This window comes from Mesoplodon mirus (assembly GCF_964341445.2).
Source record: "Mesoplodon mirus genome assembly, chromosome: 10".
In the NCBI taxonomy this organism is placed as follows: domain Eukaryota; kingdom Metazoa; phylum Chordata; class Mammalia; order Artiodactyla; family Ziphiidae; genus Mesoplodon; species Mesoplodon mirus.
Window position 1 is genome coordinate 87,954,331 of NC_138986.1, and position 22,496 is coordinate 87,976,826.

The 22,496-nt window shown below is 40.4% G+C and overlaps 1 protein-coding gene across 7 annotated transcripts in view; it reads left to right on the forward strand.

The window, feature by feature from the left end:
* Positions 1-252: 252 nt before the first annotated feature.
* FAM135A (family with sequence similarity 135 member A) overlaps positions 253-22,496 on the forward strand; it is a 116,757-nt gene continuing 94,513 nt past the window's right edge. For 3 of the 7 annotated variants that reach the window (XM_082634157.1, XM_082634161.1, XM_082634164.1), the window contains exon 1: positions 253-523. In XM_082634157.1, the coding sequence (XP_082490283.1) occupies positions 432-523 (92 nt within the window). In that variant the 5' untranslated portion in view covers positions 253-431. Of the gene's footprint in view, positions 524-11,837; positions 13,027-15,872; positions 15,963-17,598; positions 17,715-22,496 lie in introns of those variants that run through there. The other 4 variants (XM_082634158.1, XM_082634162.1, XM_082634159.1 and 1 more) reach the window with 3 other exon arrangements.

A 22,496-nucleotide genomic window follows, 5' to 3' on the forward strand; every position in this document is an offset into this window, starting at 1 on the left:
CAACCCCAAGGAGCTGAACCTCCTTACACCCGCAGCCGGGCACTTCCAAGACGCTCGCGCTTTTTATTGACGCAAACCTCCCGTTCTCGCGGGAGCTTGGGAGCGGGAGCCCAATAGGGCGGACAGAGCTCTCGAAATCTCAGTCAGCGCTGGAGCTGGAGCGGCTGCCGGGGCGCTGGGAGCGCGCGGGGGGCGGGGCGCAGGCCTGGGGGGCGGGGCCTCGCTTGGAGAGGGGAGGACGAACGGGGGCGGGGCCGCGCGGCGGGACCTGTGGCTCCCAGGTAGCGCAGCCGGCCGGGCTCCCTCGGGACCGGGCGACTGCGCATGCTCACTGGCCGCGCTGGGCCGTTCGTCGGGCGGCGTTGACGAGCCGGCTCCTCAGCGGCGGAGGTTGCGGTGCTACGATGGCGATGTGAGGGGCCCGCGGCGGGATGGTGCTGACCCGGGCGGGGCCGCCTTCTTGCAGCGACACCACGGGCTCCTTCGTCCGACGGGCGGCGGCGGAGGCCGAGCCGGGCGAGAGGTGAGCCGCCGACGTCCTCCCGTCCCAGCTCGCGACCCCCGCGACCCCCTCCTTGTCCTTCCCGCGGGCCCGGCGGGAAGCGGCCTCCTGTGCGCCCGGTCCGCCCTCGCCGCTCCGGCCCTCACCGTCCGCTCGGGTGAGAGCCGGCGCCGGGCGGCTGAAGGTCGGCGGGGACAGCGGTGCGGACGCGCTCGGGATGCGGAGCCGCTGTCCCCCGTGCTCTCACTCCTGCCCCCCCCCACCCGGTGCCCCCGGCCCCCTGGCCTCGGCCCCCGCCCCGCACTTCTTCTGCCCGCCCCCCTGCGCCCCCGCCTGCCGTTAGCCCTCTGCCCATCCTCGCGCCTCGCTCCCGCCCGTGCCCCCCTCGCGGATCCGCTCTTCATCCCCGGTGGTCCCCCGTGGGAGGCGGGGTACCCCTTGCGCGCCTGGACTTCTCTCTCCCCCTCCCCCCCGTGCAGCCCTGGGCCGGCTCTTCCCTCACCGGCCAGGCTTCCTACTCCGCCGCCTCTGTCACTGCTCCCTTGGCTCTCTGCTCTTCCCATTAAGCCCCTTCGGTACTTCACCTTCTCTCTCTCGTGTGAGTTTCCGACGGTGTGTTTGGCTTTAGCATCGCTCTGTGCTGGAGTTCGTTCTACGGCCCTCTCGCTGCCTGAATCCTTCCCTCTCGGTCCCTACTTCCTCGCTTCCGTTTGACGGCCCCTGTCCTCCAGTCTTTATCCATCCTGATCCCATCTCTACTCTCTAATCTTGATCTTTTTTTTCTCTAAAACTTTTTCTTTTTTCTGTTTGCATAGGTCGAGCCTCTTAATGCCAATCCGTTTTACTTCTTATTAAATCTCTGAAGAGTTCTAGTCTCTTTTACTTTCTACCCAAACCAGGTACCCACTCAGTATACTTAGTTCAGTTGACAATTTAATAAAATCTCTTCCTTTTCTTTCTTCACTGACTGGAAGTATCATCAAAAGAGTGACAGTGGCAATAACCTGTTACACTTACTGATAGAAGCTTTAATTTTTAAGAATAGTGTTTGCCTGACGTGTCAAGAGAAGCCACTTGAGGACAGAGCTGATGAAAATATAAAGGCTGACCTCCAAACACAAGGTTAAAATTTGGAGATTTTATTGTCCTCCGGGAAATACAGTTGTCCAAGAGCTAGTCTTAAATGGAATTTAACACATTAAAAAAAATAAAATTAGTTATTAATTTGATATTTTGTACATTTGCTATTGCAACGGATTGCATCGTTTTTGTGATGGTCTCTGTAATAAATGCATAGTTTTTACTAACTTACAGAATTAGTGTCCTTACTAAAGGAGAAACATGTGCGGACAGAAGTGCTAACTTTCTGAATTGGGTAAAAGAACTTTCTAAACAGTTGTGGAGGTTTTTTCCTCTACTTCATGGTGATCAAGATTTGGCTTACGAAAAACTTCTCTATGTAAATAATGTTGTAGGAGCTTATTTTGAAGGCATCTGCAGAAGCAGTCACTCTCAGTGAAGTTTGCGTTCATTCTAGGGCCGAAGAACAACTGGATTATGTGTTTCGTTCTGGAATCTCAAAGCAGTCCACAAACAGTAAATTCTTCCTTACATTGTCTATGTCAGGTAGGAATTAAATTTTTCTGTTTCTCTTGTACAGAAGGGAAGCACCAAGACAAAAATGTGTAGTTCCTTATTTGAAGGTATATGAGAGGTAAAAGTAGAAGGAGACGCTGTTAGGGTCTGAGGTGGTGAAACCACATCTCTTTTGGAAGAACCAGCAGTTATTGTGTATGGTAGGAGGTGATAATCTCCTCAGCTTTTAAGATTTTAAAAATGATCTTTCCAATGCAAATAGAGATAAGTGCTGCTTCTGAAGGAAGTCTTCCCATCATTCAAAGGCAAGTCTTTCTATTTCTAGGTAGCTATTCATTAAAAAAGTAAATTCTTACAAATTCCTATTGGTATTTATAGTGAGTTGATTCTGTGCTCTTAGAAATTAAAATAAAGATTCATGGTGGACAGCGGGCACAGGGCTAGAAATCAGAAGATCTACACTCCTCTGATGAGTCATGACATTAGTCTGTAGAAGTCACTTAACCTCTATACCTCGGGTGTGTCTCCCTGTAATATGTGGGTAAACAGGTGGCTGGCTACCCACTAATCTTTCAAAAGCAAAGGAAGCCCTAATCATTTAAACATGCTTAGGGCCACCAGAGTCAAAAATTGCAATATGAACTCTTAATTTTTATCTCTTTTAGACTATGTTGTAAGTATAATTGAATGCTTAAATCCCAGATCACTGCAATTTAGATGTTTTTTTTTAAATTTTCAGACTTATGTGAAAAGTTTCGTAGCATGTGCCATGAACTGTGGACTAGTTTAATGTTCATATGCAGTGAAACAGCCACTGCAGCGTTCAGTATGTTTGCTGAAAATGTAAAGTTACATTTACATAAACTGAAGAAGTAAAGTTAACAGGATTTTGGTTACTTCCATAAATTTCTGTTGTCTTATATTTTACCTTTGCTGTGATATAGACCCTTGAGAGTGGAGGTTCTTTAGGGGATAGAAAGGGCAAGGATTTCCTTTGCTTTGATTCAAAGTATCAAAAAACTGTTAAAAAGTAAGAAAAAACTGCTTAAAAGTGAGTTTTGTGATATGTTCATTGTGTGTTTAAATAAATGGTTGGAGATGTGAGTATGTAGATCTGAAGTGAGTAGTGTATCGTTTTTTTTTTTTTCCTTGAGTTGTCAGGAAGAAGGTTTAGAAATGAATATGAGTAAGAAGCAGAGTGGTAATACAGAAAAAAGTGTTCCTAATGGGCCCAGGGGATTTTCAGAAAAATCAAAGAGCACAAGTTGTTTGGCAGGTCTAGATTTTTCAGGGAAATAGAGTGGAACGACTTCACAGTGAGTTTTACCATTTTATTTTCAAAGATTGACACTTTTAACAGGTTCATACTTGGTAATCAGTGATGTGCTAAATTTAATAACAACCTCTTTTTTCTTAATGGAAATATAGAAGTGTCAGGTCCTTTTGACTTAGGAATTATAAATATTATTTCCATTTGAGAAAACTGAGGCTTAGAGAGTCTGAATTAGAATCCAGGTTACCTGGATCTGTTACCAAAGTTAACGGTATACTGAAGAAAGCAAGAAAGCAGAAGCTGTTAAGAAAACATTGGTAGTTTCTTGGAATATTTTTCAGAGAGAGGATTGCGCTTTCTGTTCTGGTTCTGAGTTTTGTTCTCTGTTGAGATAACTAGTAAGATGAAATATTTTCTGAATGTTGGGCAGATCCCTGAACTAGGTAATAGATAATGATTGTGGTTCTTTCTGAGTTTCTCTTTATGTTAAAAGGAATAACTAGTTTTGGTACTTGGGGCTATTCTGGGATTTTAAAGATATATAATAACATGATATATTCAAAGGCGTTCTCTATTATGTAACTGGCAGGTTTATTTTGTGGCATATACAACTGAAAAGTTTATATGAACTGCTCTTAATAAATTAAATCCGATTTGCCATGTAATGTCAAAAAGTATCTTTTACCAAGTGTCCCATAATGAGCAAGAAAAGTTGTTTCTCAGTTTCTTTACTTCATTCATGTAGTAAGTCAATCATCGAAATAGTCTCAGAAGTTACTGACATTCTTTCTACATTATGTTTAAAAATTATTTTTTCTATGGATTTTCTATCATATTAGTACAATTATACAAAATTAACAATTTCTGAGAGTGCTTCTTAATCTAAGTGTCAGTTCTAAGATGAGTAATAATAATATATATCTCTTTTATTAGACACAACTGTTTAAACCCAAATTTTTAAGAAATCAGAAGATAGCAATGCCTTTAAACTTCAGATTTTGTATTTGTGGGTGTGAGGAATTTGAAGATTTCATGATTAGGGAATAATGTTAATTACATGGAAAATTGAATATAGTTAATTTAATTTAATGTAATTGTTTCATCAATATTGCATTCTGATTTCAGGTTTTCTTGTAGTAGGGGCATATTTATCTCATGGCTTGATGACTACTGAATCTATTTCCTAAAACAAGGTGTGGACTTTAGAATTATACAAGTTTAAATATAGGCCATGAAGTTTGACACTTTTGAGGTATTTGTCCTCTTTTCATTATTTTCTAACTGTGTCACCTTGGATAAGTTATGTAAACTTTTTGCTCCTTAGTTTCTTCACCTGTAAAATGGAGTAATAATAGCTCTTTCAGATTTTTATGAGAATTAGATGCAGTAATAAAAGCTACTGGTATAAGAGTAAGTAATCCATAAAGTTTTGAGTGTTCATATTTGGTTTGTATTTGATATTGCCATTTCGTCTATATTTGGTATCAACAGGGAAACCTATAGCTTTTTAAAATATAATTTGTCAATCAAGCTATTTTGCTTATCTTTCCTTTGGAGGATTTCCCTCTTACCCTCTCCCCAGAAGAGAAGAACTTAGTACTCTATTCTCTTCTTAAATATTTCTATAATTAGTGCATACGGTATGTGGCCCTCAGGAGTTCGTTTTGATGAGTGATGAGTAGCAGCAAAGGGTTCTAGACGGGCGATTTTCCTCACATTACATGTCCCCTTTACATTTTCCTCACATTACATGTCCCGTTTACTCTAGTGATTCTCTTAAGCTCATCCTTGTTGAGAATCACCTTTTAAGATGAGAGACGTCACTGATGAAAGGGTGTTGTGTGTGCGAATAATCGTGGAGGCAAAAAGAAGGTTAGACGCCGTCTGAGTGGTGGTGAGCCTCAGAGTCAGGAGAGTGCCGGGTGACTTGGCTGTTTTAGAGTAGGGTATAATTCAGGGACTAAGCATGCTTAGCCCCTGAAATAGGGAGCTTCCAGAGCTGGGCAGGGTGTCAAGGCCTCAGCCAGTCCTAAAGGGAACTGAATGTCAATCAAGAAACAAGACCGTAGGCCAGATATTTAGACTGAACCAAGCAATGCAGACTTAACCGGCTTACTTGGCCAGAATTACACCAGAAAGCAGGGCGAGAGGTGCAAGACTAGTACAGACGTCACTGGCTGGTTGTTTTCAGTTTATGGCTGTCTGGTTTGAATTGGTCAAGATTAGCTCAAAGACTGTGAGGGCTGGACCCTTGTGGACTGGAGTTCTGCTGTGCCCTAGGTGAGTGGTCCTTAGGAAAGGTGGTGGCTGAGCGTACTTTCGCCAAGAGACTCATCTTCCTACTCTCCTTGGTTTGCTACAGAACTTGAGTGTTACAGGAATCTTTTATTATTTGCAAGGTTATGAGACAGCATTCTGAAGGCTTCTTGCAGTGCCCCTCTTTGGGGCTTCCTGTTTATTCATGGGAGAAGGCCCAAAAAAATGGACTCAAAATTGACTAACTAGTATTAAATGGAGTGAATTAACCTCCTTCTAGATCTAGAGGATTCCTTTGTTCCCGTCGTACTCCTATTTAACAAACTTGAATTTAACTGGACATGTTTGATGCCCTTCCCTTCACTGGTCGCAGGTCCCCAGTGTCAGTCTCAGTCCCCAGATATCTGTCGTAGTGTGAGTCCCTCATCTGGCTGGGCTTGAATTTGATGTTCCTTCATTTGGTATCAGTTCCTATGTGTCTATCATAATGTGAGCATCTCACTACATTGAGTGTAAACATTTAGAGATGTATAGATTTTTGTACACTATGGCCCCTCAGTGCAAGTTTACTACATTATCTAGTGTTCATCTGAAGAACCAGTGATTTTTTTTTTCTAAAGCTAGAAGAAAAAGTGAATGTGCTTTATTCATTGAGAAATGATGTATTGATTGCCAACATGGAGCCTTTCTAAGGGTAAGTTGGTCCATACGTATTTTTTACCTTATGTGGTATCTTTAGTACCTAACATCTGCATAAAACTGGGCATCATTATTTGGACAGTCAGTATTACAGGCTCTGAACCCATTTGTCCCATGTCTGCTGACTTGGGAATGGAATTCAGAAGCTGGAGCCTTTGGCTCCATAATTGATAAAAGTGGTGCCTTTAATTTCTTAGGTTGACAAAGGGAGTGTCTGGAATCTCCAATTTGTTCAGCTTCTTACCCTCGGCCTTAGGAGAAAGGATATCCTCAGAACATCTGTTTTGGGCTCATAGTTCAAGAGTCAAGACTGTTAGCTCTTTGATTTCTGAGAAAGGATCTCATCATCGCCTGTGGTCTCTAGTCTTTTGTAAGGAACCTCTGAACTAACTGTGTCTCTTAGTTTCAGATATTTCTGTGTCCTCTTTTAGGTTTCCGAAACACTCAGGAGTTCAGGCTGAGCTCAAAATGTTTAGCTATTCTTTCAGGATGGGTATTGGTGGTGCAGGAGCATCTTCCACATTTTTCCAGGTATCCACGCCCAGACTCCTCTTTGCGGATACCGGAGGTCTCAGCTGATCTGATGGGTGTGAGAATCCCTGGTCTTAGAAGCTAGGCACAGTGTTATGCACCCAGCACTGTTTCTGGGGCAATTGCTGTGCACTCCAGTGATTAAAGAGTTGGCTTGGCATTCCTAGACTAAGATCTAGTAGAAATATGTGAGATACATGTAATTAAACATGTCCTAGGAGCTACATTTTAAAAAATAAAAACAAAGTGATAAAATTAATTTGTATAGTATATTTTGTTTAATCCAGCATATCCAAAATATTATTTCAAGATGTGATCAATATAAAAAACATATTAATGAGACATTTACATTCTTTTTCTGTACTAAGTCTTTGAAACCCAGTGTGTGCTTTACATTTACAGTATATCTCAGTTAGTACACTCATCTTTAACAGTTAAAGTAAAATACAGCCCTATCAAAACAATAAAGTTATGTTCAATGAAAAAATGTCTACACTGCTTCAGTGTTTGGATGTAAATGTAAACGAATTAAAACTTTTAAATTCAGTTCCTTGGTCCCACTAGTCGCATTTCTGTTGTTCAGTAGCCATTGTGACTGCTGGCCGCCACGTGGGGTGTAGCGACTCTTGAGGGCCAAGGCTGTCTTCCAGTCTGATTGGTGACCGCATTCCTCTGGGAGTGGGCTGCCTTTCCCTGAGGTGTTACAGGGGATTGTCGGGTTTGACTGTCAGAGAAATCCCTCTTCAGACCTAAGAGCCTTGGTGCCTACGTTTCTCACTTAGTACCAGGGGCAGTTCCTGTTTGAGGTTCCCCTGTGGCGTCTTTGGATTGAGGTTTGTAGTTACGCAGCTCAGTTCTTTCTTAGGGACCTAGGAAATGGCCCAGGCAGGGACTCTTCTTGAACAGACCTCTCAAGTTATTCTGTTTAGGCTACTTTGCCAGGGCCAGGAGAGCAGAGTGGACAGTCTCAGGTAAGCCAGGGTTCCCATAGCTTCAGAGGCTCAGATGAAAGTGACAGATATGAGCTGTCTAGCAGACTCTGCAAGAGGCCATGAAGCTCACAGCTTCCGGCGGTGCAGGGAGTTTCTGGCAGTGGAGAGTCTCCCAGGCACATCTGGGTAAAAGGAAAGGCTTCCTCTCTTCAATTTCTTTCCTCCTTGAGAGAGGACAGGCCAGGATTTCCCTCTTTCATGAAAGATTCTTTGCCTGATGAACTGAGTGGCATGAGAATCTGTGGAAGTCAGACATTGCAAACTTTGAATGAATTTGTCCTGTAGAGGAATTTGATTCTCACTGCACAGGTTTTGTTCTGTTTGTGTGTGTTTGTCTGTTGTTGTTGTTGTTCTTGTTTTTGCGGTACGCGGGCCTCTCACTGTTGTGGCCTCTCCCGTTGCGGAGCACAGGCTCCGGACGCCCAGGCTCAGCGGCCACGGCTCACGGGCCCAGCCGCTCCGCGGCATGTGGGATCTTCCCGGACCGGGGCACGAACCCGCGTCCCCTGCCTCGGCAGGCGGACTCTCAACCACTGCGCCACCAGGGAAGCCCTGTTTTTTTTTTTTTTTTTTTTTTTTTTTTTTTTTTTTTTGCGGTATGCGGGCCTCTCACTGTTGTGGCCTCTCCCGTTGCGGAGCACAGGCTCCGGACGCCCAGGCTCAGCGGCCACGGCTCACGGGCCCAGCCGCTCCGCGGCATGTGGGATCTTCCCGGACCGGGGCACGAACCCGCGTCCCCTGCCTCGGCAGGCGGACTCTCAACCACTGCGCCACCAGGGAGGCCCTGTTTTTTTTAATTTAATTTAATTTAATTTATTTTTGGCTGTGTTGGGTCTTCGTTGTTGTGCGTGGGCTTTCTCTAGTTGCGGCAAGCAGGGGCTACTCTTCATTGCGGTGAGTGGGCCTCTCCTTGCGGTGGCTTCTCTAGTTGCGGAGCATGGGCTCTAGGCACGCGGGCTTAGTAGTTGTGGCACATGGGCTTCAGTAGTTGTGGCTCGCGGGCTCTAGAGCACAGGCTCAGTAGTTGTGGCACATGGGCTTAGTTGCTCCGCAGCATGTGGGATCTTCCTGGACCAGGGCTCAAACCCGTGTCCCCTGCATTGGCAGGCGGATTCTTAACCACTGTGCCACCAGGGAAGCCCCTGTATTTGCTTTTTAACTAGCTGGCAACATCTAAAATTTAGGAGAAATTTAGGTGAAAACCTTTAGGAAAAACATTTTCAATATCTACTTGGAAATTTAGAAGCCTCTTATGGTGCTGGGCCAGCAACGATTGTGTGGACCTTAGTAGCAGTTACTCCCTGTGATGGGGAAGAGCAGTTTATGAGGAGAGGGTCCCACAGATCCCCCTGGACTCTGAGAGTGCTCTGAATTTTTCTTTCCTTTCTTTTTTGCCTACTCTCCTTTTCCTTTAGTCTCTTCTCCTTTGAATTTTTTTCTTCTACCAACATACAAAAATAAAAATAATTCTTTTTTGTGGGGGGAATGAAAAATAGATTTATCAGTATTACTCTGTATATATCTGTACACATATGTTTCTAGTTAGGGAATAATCAGTAAAATGGGATGAATTGAGGAAAATTAGGCATCAACAAAAGAACAAAAAGCACAGCAGGATATGAGACGAAAAGTGAAGGAAATTGCTAACAGATCTTGGACTTATACTGGTAAAGGAATTTTATCATAAAAGTTTATTCATGCAAGACTGTTTTCAATACATCAGTGTAATGATTCCTTTCTTCAAGTTGGTTGGGTTTAAATAGGAGAAAAATACTAATAGTTAATATTTATGGAATATTTAAAGCTAATTTATTAAGTGTTCCTGAAAATCTTAAATTAAGTGCCTGCCGTGTGGCAGGCAGTGGGGTACATCTGTGAACAGAGTAGTCAGAATTTCCTGCCTTCATGAAGCTTACATTTTACTGGGGAGAATAAAGACTACTAAGTAGAATCTTCGGTTTGTTAAATGGAGATTAGTGCTGAGGAGAAAAAAAAGAGGAGGAAAGAGCTAGGGTGTGTCAGGAGAGAGAGTCCTGTTTTAGAGGGTGTGGCCCGAAGGTAAAGTTTGAATCAAGGCTAGGAGGAGTCATTTGGACATTCTGGAGGGAAGAGTGTCCCAGGGAACCACTGCAGATGCCCTGGAGCAGGACTCTCTCTGGTGTGTGTGGGGAAAAGCAAGGAAACCACGTGACTGGAGTGGGCAGACTGGTAGGAGCTGAGAACAGAGAAGTGATGAAAGATCCAGATCCTGTAAGGTTGTCATACAAGCCCTTGTAAGGCACTACTGCTGAACGTGGTGGGAAGCCGTTTGGGGTTTGAATCAGAACAAAGAGAGACAATTTGAATTATTGTCAAATCATGTATGTCATTATATAGCATTTTATATTATTGTACATAATTATATAACATAATTATTAATTAACATATGTAATACATAATATAAAGGATCATCTGCCTTCCTCTTTGAAAATAGCCTGGAGGGGGGGATGTATTACTTAGGGTATAGGTTAGGTACAGTTGCTGTAATAAAGAGTTATAAGACATAAAAATCTGAACAGTCTAGATAAGTTCGACATCTGTGCTCTATGAAACCATTCAGGAATCCAGAATCTTTCCATCTTTCTGTTTACCATTCTTCAGGTTTTGTCCTAATCTGTGTGGTCAATACTGGGTCCCTATTCAGAAGGTATTCCAGCCTGTAAAAAAGGGAAGCAATGAAGTCCAGGACAAAGAAATTCCTTTTAAACAAATGAGACAGACATTGCATATATTACTTCAGTTTGCGGTCCACAGAAAGGATCGATTGGCCACACTTGCCTCAAGGGTGGTTGGGAAACGTGGTCTCAGGCTGGGTGACCATTCAGCAGTGAGGAAGAGGAAAACAGAAATGACAAGTAGTTGACCACAGTCTTGCAGTTCGGCACCAAATATCCATGTGTATCCTTCATCCTACCTATTGAAAACACTGCAGCTCCCTTCCCCAAAGGAGACAACCCAGGTGCAATCCTCTTGTTGCACTAATCCAACTAAGCGATCAGTACTTCCTGTCAGATCGCAAGTCCAGTGACCTGTAGGCAAAACACAGTTATTACCCCTTATCCCTCCCACATACACTGAACATATCATGGTGGATCAGAAACAGGAAAAGAATAATAAAATTTTCCATTTGGGTAAGTAAACAATGAGAGATACATAGAGGTTTCTGGTTGAGAGTAATGCTGGGCAGTAATGGTGTAGCATCTATTATCCTTAGTTCTGCTTTCTGGTAAGAATGCCTATATTCATTGCAGTATGACCCCAGTCTTTGCTGTCTGGGTGTTTCTTCCTTACTTTAACCTCCATGACCACATCTGAAGTTGCTATTGAAAATTTCCCAACTTTGGAGGGTATATAGCTTTCATAGTCAGTTTCCTGCTACTGCAGGCTTGCTATCCTGCAAGTGACATGGTCACAGGTGTTTGTAGGTTGGCTTATAATTTCTCTGACAAATACAATTCTCTCAAAAATATAGTGGGATTGTTTAATGTTTGTCTCCATTCCGTTCTGGTGCCAGTGACTATAGTAAAATTGTTTCCTGGTGTAGTTCTTAAGCCTGCCTTATTTACTGCTCTCTGTGCACTGACCACTTTATCTCATTCTAATGGCCACTGTCTTGAAGCCAATCCGAAACAGCAGGCATTGGGGGGTGGGATGGCAGCACCCTAAAATATAATCTTAGCCACAGCGCTAGATTCCTTCGTTTCATCAAGAAGTCTTAAAAGTTCTGCGAAAAATGCCATTGGTAATTTGATAGGGATTGCATTTAATCTGTAGATTGCCTTGGGTAGTGTGGTTATTTTAACAATATTGATTCGTCCAATCCAAGAACAAGGTGTATCTTTCCATCTGTTTGTGTTGACTTCAGTTTCTTTTGTCAGCATCTTATAGTTTTCAGAGTGCAGGTCTTTTGCCTCCTTAGGTAGGTTTATTCCTTGGCATTTTATTCTATTTGAAGTGATGGTAAATGGGATTGTTTCCTTAATTTCTCTTTCTGATAGTTAATTGTTAGTCTGTAGAAATGCAAGAGATTTCTGTATATTAATTTTGTATCCTGCAACTTTACCGAATTCATTGATGAGCTCTAGTAGTTTTCTGGTAGCATCTTTAGGGTTCTCTAGAACAACAAATTTTAAGACTTGTATGGAAACACAAAAGACTCCAAATATCCAAAACAATCTTGAGAAAGAAGAGCAGAGCCGGAGGAATCACACTCCCTGACTTCATACTATACTACAGAGCTACAGTAATCAAAACAGTATGGTACTGGCACAAAAACAGACACATAGATGGATGGAACAGGATAGAAAGCCCATAAATAAGCCCACACTCTTATGGTCAATTCATCTATGACAAAAGAGGGAAGAATATACATGGGAGAAAAGACAGTCTCTTTAATAAGTGGTGCTGTGAAAACTGGACAACTGCATGTAAAAAAAATGAAATTGGAGCATTCTCTAACACCATATACATTTAGGATTAAAGACCTAAATGTAAGACTGAATGCTATAAAACTCCTAGAGGAAAACGTAGGCAGAACACTCTTTGACATAAATCATAGCAATATTTTTTGGATCCATCTCCTAGAGTAATGGAAATAAAAGCAAAAATAAACAAATGGGACCTAATCAAACTTAAGAAGTTTCTGCACAGTAAAGGAAACCATTAAAAAAAAAAAGAAAAGGCAACCTACAAAATGGGAGAAAATATTTGCAAATGATGCAACTAACAAGGGCTTAATTTCCAAAATATACAGCTCATACAACTCAACAACAAAAAAACAACAATCGAAAAATGGGCAGAAGACCTAAGTAGACATTGCTCCAAACAAGACATGCAGATGGCCAATAGACACGTGAAAAGATGCTCAACATTGCCAATTATTAGAGAAATGCAAACCAAAACCTCAATGAGGTACCACCTTTTCCGGTCAGAATGACCATCATTAAAAATCTGCAAATAACAAATGCTGGAGAGGGTGTGGAGAAAAAACCCTCCTCACTGTTGGTGGGAATGTAAGTTGATGCAGCCGCTATGGAAAACAGTATGGAGGTTCCTCGGAAAACTAAAAATAGAATTACCATATGATCCAGCAATCCCACTCCTGGGAGTATATCTGGAGAAAACCATCATTTGAAAAGGTACATGTACCCCTATATTTATAGCAGCACTGTTTACAATAGCCAAGATATATAAATGACCTAAATATCCATTGACAGATGAATGGATAAAGAAGATGTGGTACGTATATACAATGAAATACTACTCAGCCATAAAAAATGCATGAAATGCCATTTGCAGCAACATGGGTGGACCTAGAGATTATCATGTTAAATGAAGTAAGTGAGACAGAGGAAGAAAAATATCATATGGTATCACTTATATGTGGAATCAAAAAAGAATGTTACAAGTGAACTTATTTACAAAACAGAAACAGGCTCACAGACATAGAAAACAAATTTATGGTTACCAAAGGGGAAAGAGGGGGGAGGGATAAATTAGGAGGTTGGGATTAAGAGATACAAAAACTGCTATATATAAAATAGATAAACAGCAAGGACCTATTGTATAGCACAGGGAACTATGTTCAATGTCTTGTAATAAAGTATAGCGGAAAAAAAATATATATGTAACTGAATCACTTTGCTGTACACGTGAAGCTAATACAACATTGTAAATCAACTATGCACCAATAAAAATTTGTTTTGAAAAATAAAGTCTTAATAGAAGTCTTTAAGAAAAGTACTAATAATCTTATCTCCTGATATGCAGGTACTAAGGACCCACATCTCTATATTTCCGCAAACTGGCCAGTTCTTGCCTGAGTAAATGCAGCAAAGAACTACTGACACACACAAATATTGTGGTTCTTTTCATCTACTTTCCCAGAAGTTCTGGGCTTTTTATGGGCACCACGTTCTGTAAGTTAGTGTAGGCAACAGTTTATGGAATGTTTTGCTCCATTATAACCAGGGTCACCATTATCCTAGTAGTATCTGTTTCCCTGTTGCCTGCTACCCGGTGACTTAGCCAGTGCCGCATATTTTAGGATTTTGTTGTGGCAGTACTCTTAATTTTGGTATTAATTTCTGGGTTAAGGAAAAGGCTGCTGTAAAGGGATCCAAAAGTAAAATGGCTTAAATGAGAAAAAAGTTTGTTTCTTCCCCAGATAACAGGCCTACTAATTTAGGTGGTAGGGATGCTATATTCCATGAAGGAAATGAAGACACTAGAGGGGTAACTACCAGAATGTTGGATCTGGGGCTCAGATCCTCAGCCTTGTTTTAACCATTGTGCAGTACTTATATATATTTATCTCTTCCAGGTGGCTAGTGAGCACTTTGAGGTGTTGGGAACTTAGCTATGCCTTGATCTCTTGCATTTCCTAGCTTATAGTAAGTGTTCAATAAATGTTTGAATGAATGAATACCTGTTTTATATCTGAGTAAGTTAAGGCATAGAGACCTAAGCAAACTTGAGTCACAGGGCTGGAACATGATCTGAACCCTGCACACAAGAATATATGTACAGGAGAAGCTGTCTTAGAGAAGAGGCTACTTCCATAAAATGGGGCATATCTTATATAAAGGAAGTATCATTTTGATCTTAGGAATAGTTACTGTAAAAATCTTCTGATGTGATTATTAAGGTTTAAAATAACAATTATGGATGGTGGTAGAGTCTATATCTGTATGATGGAGAGAAGGAAAAAAATGTATGAGGAAGAGAGAATGTGGTCTTTATTCTAACATTTTTAGTACCTAAATAATTATACCAAGGGCAAAAGACTTTTTTTAAATTTAAGCAATAAATATTTGGAGTGTGAAAAAACTATCCATAGCATATCCAGGCAGCCTTTTTCGTCAAAATATTTTAAATCATAGCATACGTGTGTATGTATATACACACACATTTCACATATCTGTGTGTGTGTGGATGTGTGTGAAGTTTCAGAAATCACCAAGGGAAATACATATTTTTAATGAATTTTTATAGGAGTATAGTTGCTTTACAATGTTGTGTTAATTTCTACTGTACAGCAAAATGAATCAACCATATATATATATACATATATATATATATAAATATATACCTTCCCTTTCGGACTTCCTTCCCATTTAGGTCACCACAGCGCATTAAGAAGAATTCCCTGTGCTATAGAGTAGGTTCTCATTAATTATCTATTTTATACATAGTATCAATAGTGTATATGTGTCAATCCCAATCCCCCAATTCCTCCCACCCCTGCCTTTCCACCCTTGGTGTCCATACATTTGTTCTCTACATCTGTGTCTCTATTTCTGTTTTGCAAATAGGTTCATCTATAGCATTTTTCTAGATTCCACATATATACGTTAATATACGATATTTGTTTTTCTCTTTCTGACTTACTTTACTCTGTATGACAGTCTCCATCCATGTCTCTAAAAATGACCCAATTTTGTTCCTTTTATGACCCAGCAATCCCACTACTGGGCATATACCCAGAGAAAACCATAATTAAAAAAGATATATGCACCTCAATGTTCATAGCAGCACTATTTACAATAGCCAGGACATGGAAGCAATCTAAATGTCCATCGACAGAGGAATGGATAAAGAAGATGTGGTACATATATACAATGGACTATTACTCCGGAATTACATAATTTAAAATGGTGAATTTACATCTTAAAAATTAATAAGCTTATACTGTTTTGGGTATTCATGAAGATTGTTTCTGAATCACTGAACTCAGAAAGCACTCCTTTATTATTGTACTTTGACGTATATACAAGTGAAGCATAACAAAGATATAATAGTTTATATTTATATGTGAAACTGTGAATGAAAACATCTCTAAAACTTATTCCCTAAGCCTTATTGAGGATATGGATCTTTTAGATAAATTGAAAGTACTAAGTAACTAACGAAGCATAGGTTTCCTGAAAATGGACATTTTTATGTCTGCTATTTTGTTTGAGATGTTATTTTTTCTTTCTCATAGGGGGAACAATATTTTTTTAGCAAGAGTCAGTAACTGGAAGTACAACATTGGTTATTTAATGCTATTAAAATGAAGTTTTGATCAGCAGAGGTAAGAATATGGCGTTTAATTCATAATAGGTCAAAATACTTGCCAGATTTCTATGAAGAACTATTTTAAGAACTGTGAAGGGTCTGAGAATTTATCCCGCTTGCAGAGTAACAGGTTAGCCTGCTGCAGCGCCATGGATGTGGGCAGGAGACATGAGATTCCTGGATCAGAGAAAATGATAGTTTATATGCATGGCAATAGCACTGGCTAGAGTATGAGGCCCCCTGCGTAAGAGCAGGTTGAGTTATGGAGAGGACCCCTGAACTGAGGAACCCAAATCTTTTATGATGGACAATGAGCCTGCTGACTTATGCCTCAGGGGAGACTGTATTACATGGCACAGTAAATAGATCTGCCCTTAATTCCAGTATGAGACACTGTCTCTGACTCCTAAGACTGTTTGCTAAACATACGTCCTTGAAAAATAGTCCGGAATAAAGGCAGTCAGTGTCTCTGCTTGCAAGACATGCAGAAACACAAGACTCAGAATTGTCTTTCAACACTCTTACTCCAAACTGCTTTTTAAAGCATGTGTCACTGATAAGGATAATTGTAATAATGCTTTTTTGAAATAGTGTGAAGATGGAAACCACTGAAATACCCAACAGCAGAAGATTGCTTAAATTATAACATTCGCAGTATAATAGTTATTAACTAGGTGTTCATCAAAAGTGAAATACAGCGGGTTTCCCTGGTGGCCCAGTGGTTGAGAGTCCGCCTGCCGATGCAGGGGACACGGGTTCGTGCCCCGGTCCGGGAGGATCCCGCATGCCGCGGAGCAGCTGGGCCCGTGATCCATGGCTGCTGAGCCTGCGCATCCGGAGCCTGTGCTCCGCAACGGGAGAGGCCACATCAGTGAGAGGCCTGCGTACCGCAAAAAAAAAAAAAAAAAAAAAAAGTGAAATACACAGGTTATAAAATGTACATGTAGTTCGATCCTACTTTTATAGATATTGTACAAATGTACACACATATGAAGAATATATACCAAAGTATGTATTTCAATGGATAGAATTGTGAATGTTTTTGTTTTTTGTTTTTTGCTTGTCTATTTTTTTTAACCTCTTGAAAATGAACACTTTAGGCTTTTGTAATGAGGGAAAATTTTTTTTTTGAAATTTAAAAATGAACAGTCACTTAAGAACTTCACCTGGCAGAGAAAAAGCTTCATGAATTTAAATGGGAATTAAAGAATGTTAATTCTTTTGTTTTGACTCTGAAGTTGCCTTTATATGCAATGTAGAACTAGAAGAGAATAATTAGGTAGCTTAATTTTTTCTTCAAAAGTTACTGTTTTATCTATGATAAAGTCAGAAGTTACTTTTCGCAATTAGCTATATTATTTATTATCACATAGTTGTCACGAAGGGAAACAAATCTTAGAAAATGCATTCTAACGGCATATCTTCTAGAGTAGTGCTATTTAGTAAGTATTTCATTAGTAAGTATATTTAGTGAGTATAGATTCTGGTGCTATATAGTCGGGTCAGGCTAACTTAGGAGCATTGTATTAATTAGCTTCATTTTTATTTCTTGCCTATGTATCATGCTCTGAAATATGTTTAATGTTAGTGATTTGGTAAGTTGGCATTTTTATTGTGCTTCTCACGATTTTTTTTTCCCTTCTTTAACCAAGGTGCTGTTACCAGATTTGTCTTCTGAGTATAAATTAAAAATGACTGAAGTTCAAGCAATGGTAGAATTCTCCGTGGAGCTAAACAAGTTCTACAATGTGGATTTATTTCAGAGAGGGTTTGTATTTTAATGTGAAAATTATATATTTTGCATAAGATAAATTGTACAGTTCTCATTTAAATTTAATTACATATTTTTGTTCCACCATATATAAGGAAAACAATGAGCTATGTTCAACTATTTTCTCAGAGAAATTTTATTTCTAAATATATATTTGAGTATATTCACATGGATTTAATGATAATGCTGGATATATTTAACATGTTTATGAATTTGTACTCCACATTGAGAGGATTTTAATGAAAATGTTTAAGATCTAATTTCTGCTTTTTAAAAGCTAACAGTGTGTGGGAAAAATAAAACATACATACACAAAACACAAAATGTTGTAGGAACACAAAATGTTGACTCCTCAGAAGGTATATATAGAAAGTGCTCCGGGAATCAGAAGAGAAAGATATCTTTCTGGGCTTGTACGTTAGGAAAAGCATAAGGGAGGGGTAGGATCAAGGTATGGATAAGATTGATAGGCAGAGGTTAAGGGGAAAGACCCTCTTATTAGGAGAGTGCATCATGAATCAAGTCTCGGAAACAGGGATGAGCAGGTTATTTTAAAGAGTAGGAGGAGGTTGGATATTCTCTAGTAGGGTTGTGCATAGATAGTAAAGAGAGGAGAGGTTATGTTTGTGAAGGGCTTTTGATGTCCGGAGGGATTTGGGCAGCCATTGATGGTTTCCAAGGAAGGATGGAACTATCACTGTTACTACAGTCAGCACTTACTGACGTGATGAAGAGCACGGTGATGCTGGATGGATGGTCGTGTAGAAGAAGGTGAGGCGCAGGGAGCAGCGTGGAGGTGCTCACGATGTCTCAGGATACAAACCTGAATTCCTGTGCTGGCAGTGGTAGCGGTGGGGCTGTGACCAGCCGGGGTAGGATGAGAGAAATCTTCTATTGTTTGTCTGTCTGTCTTGGCTTTGCCATCTTGTTGAAAAAAAACAGACAGCTGTGCTCTGCTGTGCTCCACGTGGTCTCTCAGGACAGCCTGGGCTTGTTCTCATGGCAGAGGCAGGAGCCCAAGAAAGAGAGCAGAAGTTGCAGGATCCCTTGTTTAGGCACACTTGCTTCCTCACTGCATTCTGCTGGCTAAGCAAGTTACAAGGCCAGGCCAGGTCTGGGCTGGCAGCTCTCTGGCCAGTGAAACTCACTGTAAAACTTTATGGGGATTCTGTATGTCTGATATAGTCCATTCCATGCTCTGAAACCCACACCCACAATTGTTTACTGAGACACGACTACTCTCTCAATGAATCACTACTATTTGGAGGTCCGAATGCTGTGGGATCACGCCCTTTAACTTCCTAAAAGCCTTTTTGTCAAGCTGAGAATGTCTGCTTAGACACTGCCCTTAACTCCTTTGGAGATCTAAGAAAGGGATTTATAGCCACTCCCTTGATTAGATCTTTGTAAGCAGTTTTATTTTCCTCCCCAGGAAGTCTTGGTTCCTCTAGATTCTGCTTATAAAATGATCAGGTCTTTCTTTAGCTCATCTCATTCTTGCAAAACCTTACTACCCTTGTTAGGAGCAACCAGGTGACATTTCCAACATTCTGCCAGGAAATTAGCTTGCTCGAGTCCAAAAGTTTCTTAGGTACAGTGTCTAACTTCTTCTAAGTTATTGTTTGAAAGCATACTGACCAAAAGTTTATCACTACAAAACATGGGTCACTGTTTTTTAAGTCTCCTATAGTTTCTGCATTATTTTTTTTTCCTCTATAATTGTAACTAACGGTTACTTTGGTCCCCAAGTCAGTGCCACATATTTTAAGTTTCATTAGTACCCATTTTCATATTAGTTATTTATTGCCACAATAATGCAGCTGACAACAAACACAAAGCCTCAGTGGCATCACAGCAGTAAGCATTTATTTTTGCTCACAGATCTGTGGATCAGCTGAAAGGTCCTGCTGATCTGGGCTGGCCTGGTTCATCTTGGCTGGGCTCATGAATTCACAGTCAGCTGGCAGGGTGCTACCTGGTGCAGAATGGCCCCACCTGGGTGCACTCAGTTCTGCTTTATCATCTCTCATCCTCCAGCTTATTGTCATAGAGGAGGCAGGGATCCAAAGAGAGAGAAAGAAACTGTACAAGAAGACGTCTTAAGACCTAGGCTTGGATAGCTCACTGTTATCTCTGCCACATTGTACTGCCCAAAACAAGCCGTAAGGCCAGCCCGGATTCAAGGGATGGGGAACTACACTCCACTTCTTAATGGGAGTCTCATTGTGAGAGTGTGGATACAGGGGTGGAGGAAGAAATTGAGGACATTTTAAAGTCAGTCTACCACACACTTTAGCATCTTTTGGTTTTTGTTATTAATTCCTGTGAGGTATTTTGGGGAATAAAGAGTAGGATTTAATGAGTGACTCCATGTGGAAGATGATGCAGAGACAGAAAAAGCATTAAAAAATATGTGTGTGGAGGGTGAATTTACATGATCTCTAGGATTACCTTGAAATAGCTCAGCAAAGAAAAAAATGAATATATGAATCAAATATGGCAAAATCTTTTTCACAGATGAAAAATGGGCAGTGGGATATGGGTGCACTGTTCTACTTTTTGCAAATTTAGAATTTTTAAAAAGAAATTTTAAAAGATAATGCTGAAGTTTCAAATCACACTGACTTGGACAATATTAGTGATATTGAAATGAGCAGTGAAGTTGAAGGGGGCCATGGTGTGGGACTCAGAATTGGCTCATTTCCATATGTTGAGTTTGAGGTAAGATACCAAGTGGAGATAGTTCCTAAATAATTGGAGGTTTGGAACTGGAGATAAGGACTAAGTGAACTGTTATTCCATTTTATTGTCAGCCATCGTAAACATAGCATGTATGATTGCTGCTTTCATTAATTTTCTGTTATTCTACAATCTAGTTTCCTCATCCACTGAGGACTTTTGAAGAATATTGTTATGTAACTGGTCTTTCTAAAATCGAATAATTAGAGGCTCATTGTCTTTAGATATATTGCCTGACTTGTTTATTTGTAAGAATATTTTCAAGGATATAATTTACTCTTTTCTATTCTGATTTATCAGTTCCTGCCTTTTAAACCTTTTCTTTATGCTTCTTATTGAGTCTTTACTACTTTTGCCATAAGCAAGTTAATTTAGAGCTTGTGTTTGGCTGTTATGTTAAATAACTGTCAGCTTTGATAGATAAACAGATAAATTTATCTAAATTTATATTTAAATGTTAGGAAATAGAATATATCTTTTCCAATTTATTTTCTGATTTATGAAATGACTGTTTAGGAGACTGAGATGAGAAACTTACAAATTCAGGTAATGAAATGCAGGCAGAACTCAGAGAGACTGCACGTTCAGCTCCTGACCACTGCAGTAAAGTGGGCATTGCAGTAGTCACATGAAGTTTTTGGTTGTTCAGTGCATATAAGAGTGATGTTTTACTAAACGGTAGTCTGTTAAGTGTGCAATAGCATTATGTCTAAAAACACAATGTACATACCTTAAGTAAAAAATACCTTAATGCTAGAAAATGCAACAGTAACATCGAAGATCACCAATCATAGATCACCATAGCAAACGTAATAACAGTGAAAATGAAATATTGCAAAAATTACCAAAATGTGACGCAGAGACACGAAGTGAGCAAATGCTGCTGGGGAAAATGGCACCGACAGGCTTGCTCGGCACAGAGTTGCCACAGACCTTCAATTTGTAAGGCAACATGTCGTGTGCGAGGTGTAATAAAGTGAAGTGTAATAAGGCGGGGTCTGCCTGTAGTCCTGTGCAGTATTTTACCTCAGTGTTTTTAAACTGACATCAATCAGTATCTTACTGAATAGCTCTAAGTCATGGCCCAGCAAGAACTAAATGGAGGTGGAGTGTGAGGGAGCACTTCTTGTGCACGTTGGTGATGGTCCTTGTCCTGCTCGTCCACAGTGTTTAGTGTTTAATTTTGCCACCGTTGTTGCTACACGATAAGGAACCGACTAGGCAGGGCCTAAGCTGTAGGCAGGCGCAGAAGAGAGAGAACATGTGGCATCTGAGTAGGTCTGTTTTTTCTATAATTACATTGCTTTTCCTTAATGGTAAACCAATAGCCCAGATACTAACAATCTAAAGAAAAACTAGCCGTATTTTCATTTCAACCTATTCTGTCTTTTTCTAAGTATGGTAGATTGTAAACTCTGAAAAGAAAATTGAGACTCTACACCATTGATTATAAATTTGATGTTATCAAATGGTATGTGGGCGTATGTCTTATGTAAATGAGAGATACAAGAACTCAGTGTAACTAACTTGTTTTGAGTTGTTTATTATACTAGAAGTACATGATTACAAGTTGGTGGACTTCCCAATTGACTCTATTCAAAATTCGTTTATCAAGAGGGCTCCAAAGGGGGAGGAGAGATCGCCTTTTAAATATACAGGGAAAAGTATTATTTAAACACCTGTTCTCAACAGCATAAAGGATAAGAGAGTGGGATTAAATTGAAGCTGTAGCAATTTCAGTTAGGTATTAAACTGGAGGGGAAATTTCCTCTCTTTGGAGACCATTGCAAAATTATGAGAACATCTTTTTCTGGAATTCTTTAGGATAGTGCTATTGAGTACTCATCTGCATACAGCTTGTTACTAATTCAAGAAGAGGTGAGGCACTTTTGCCAGAATGTAGATTAATGCACTGCTTTCTTCAGTGAGAAACTCTTGCTAGGAAGGAAAAAAAAAAGAGACTAGCTAAAACAGTGTGTTCTGAGATGGAGTCGGTTTGCTTTATTTCACTGCAGGTTGGTAACATGTCACAGAGATGCG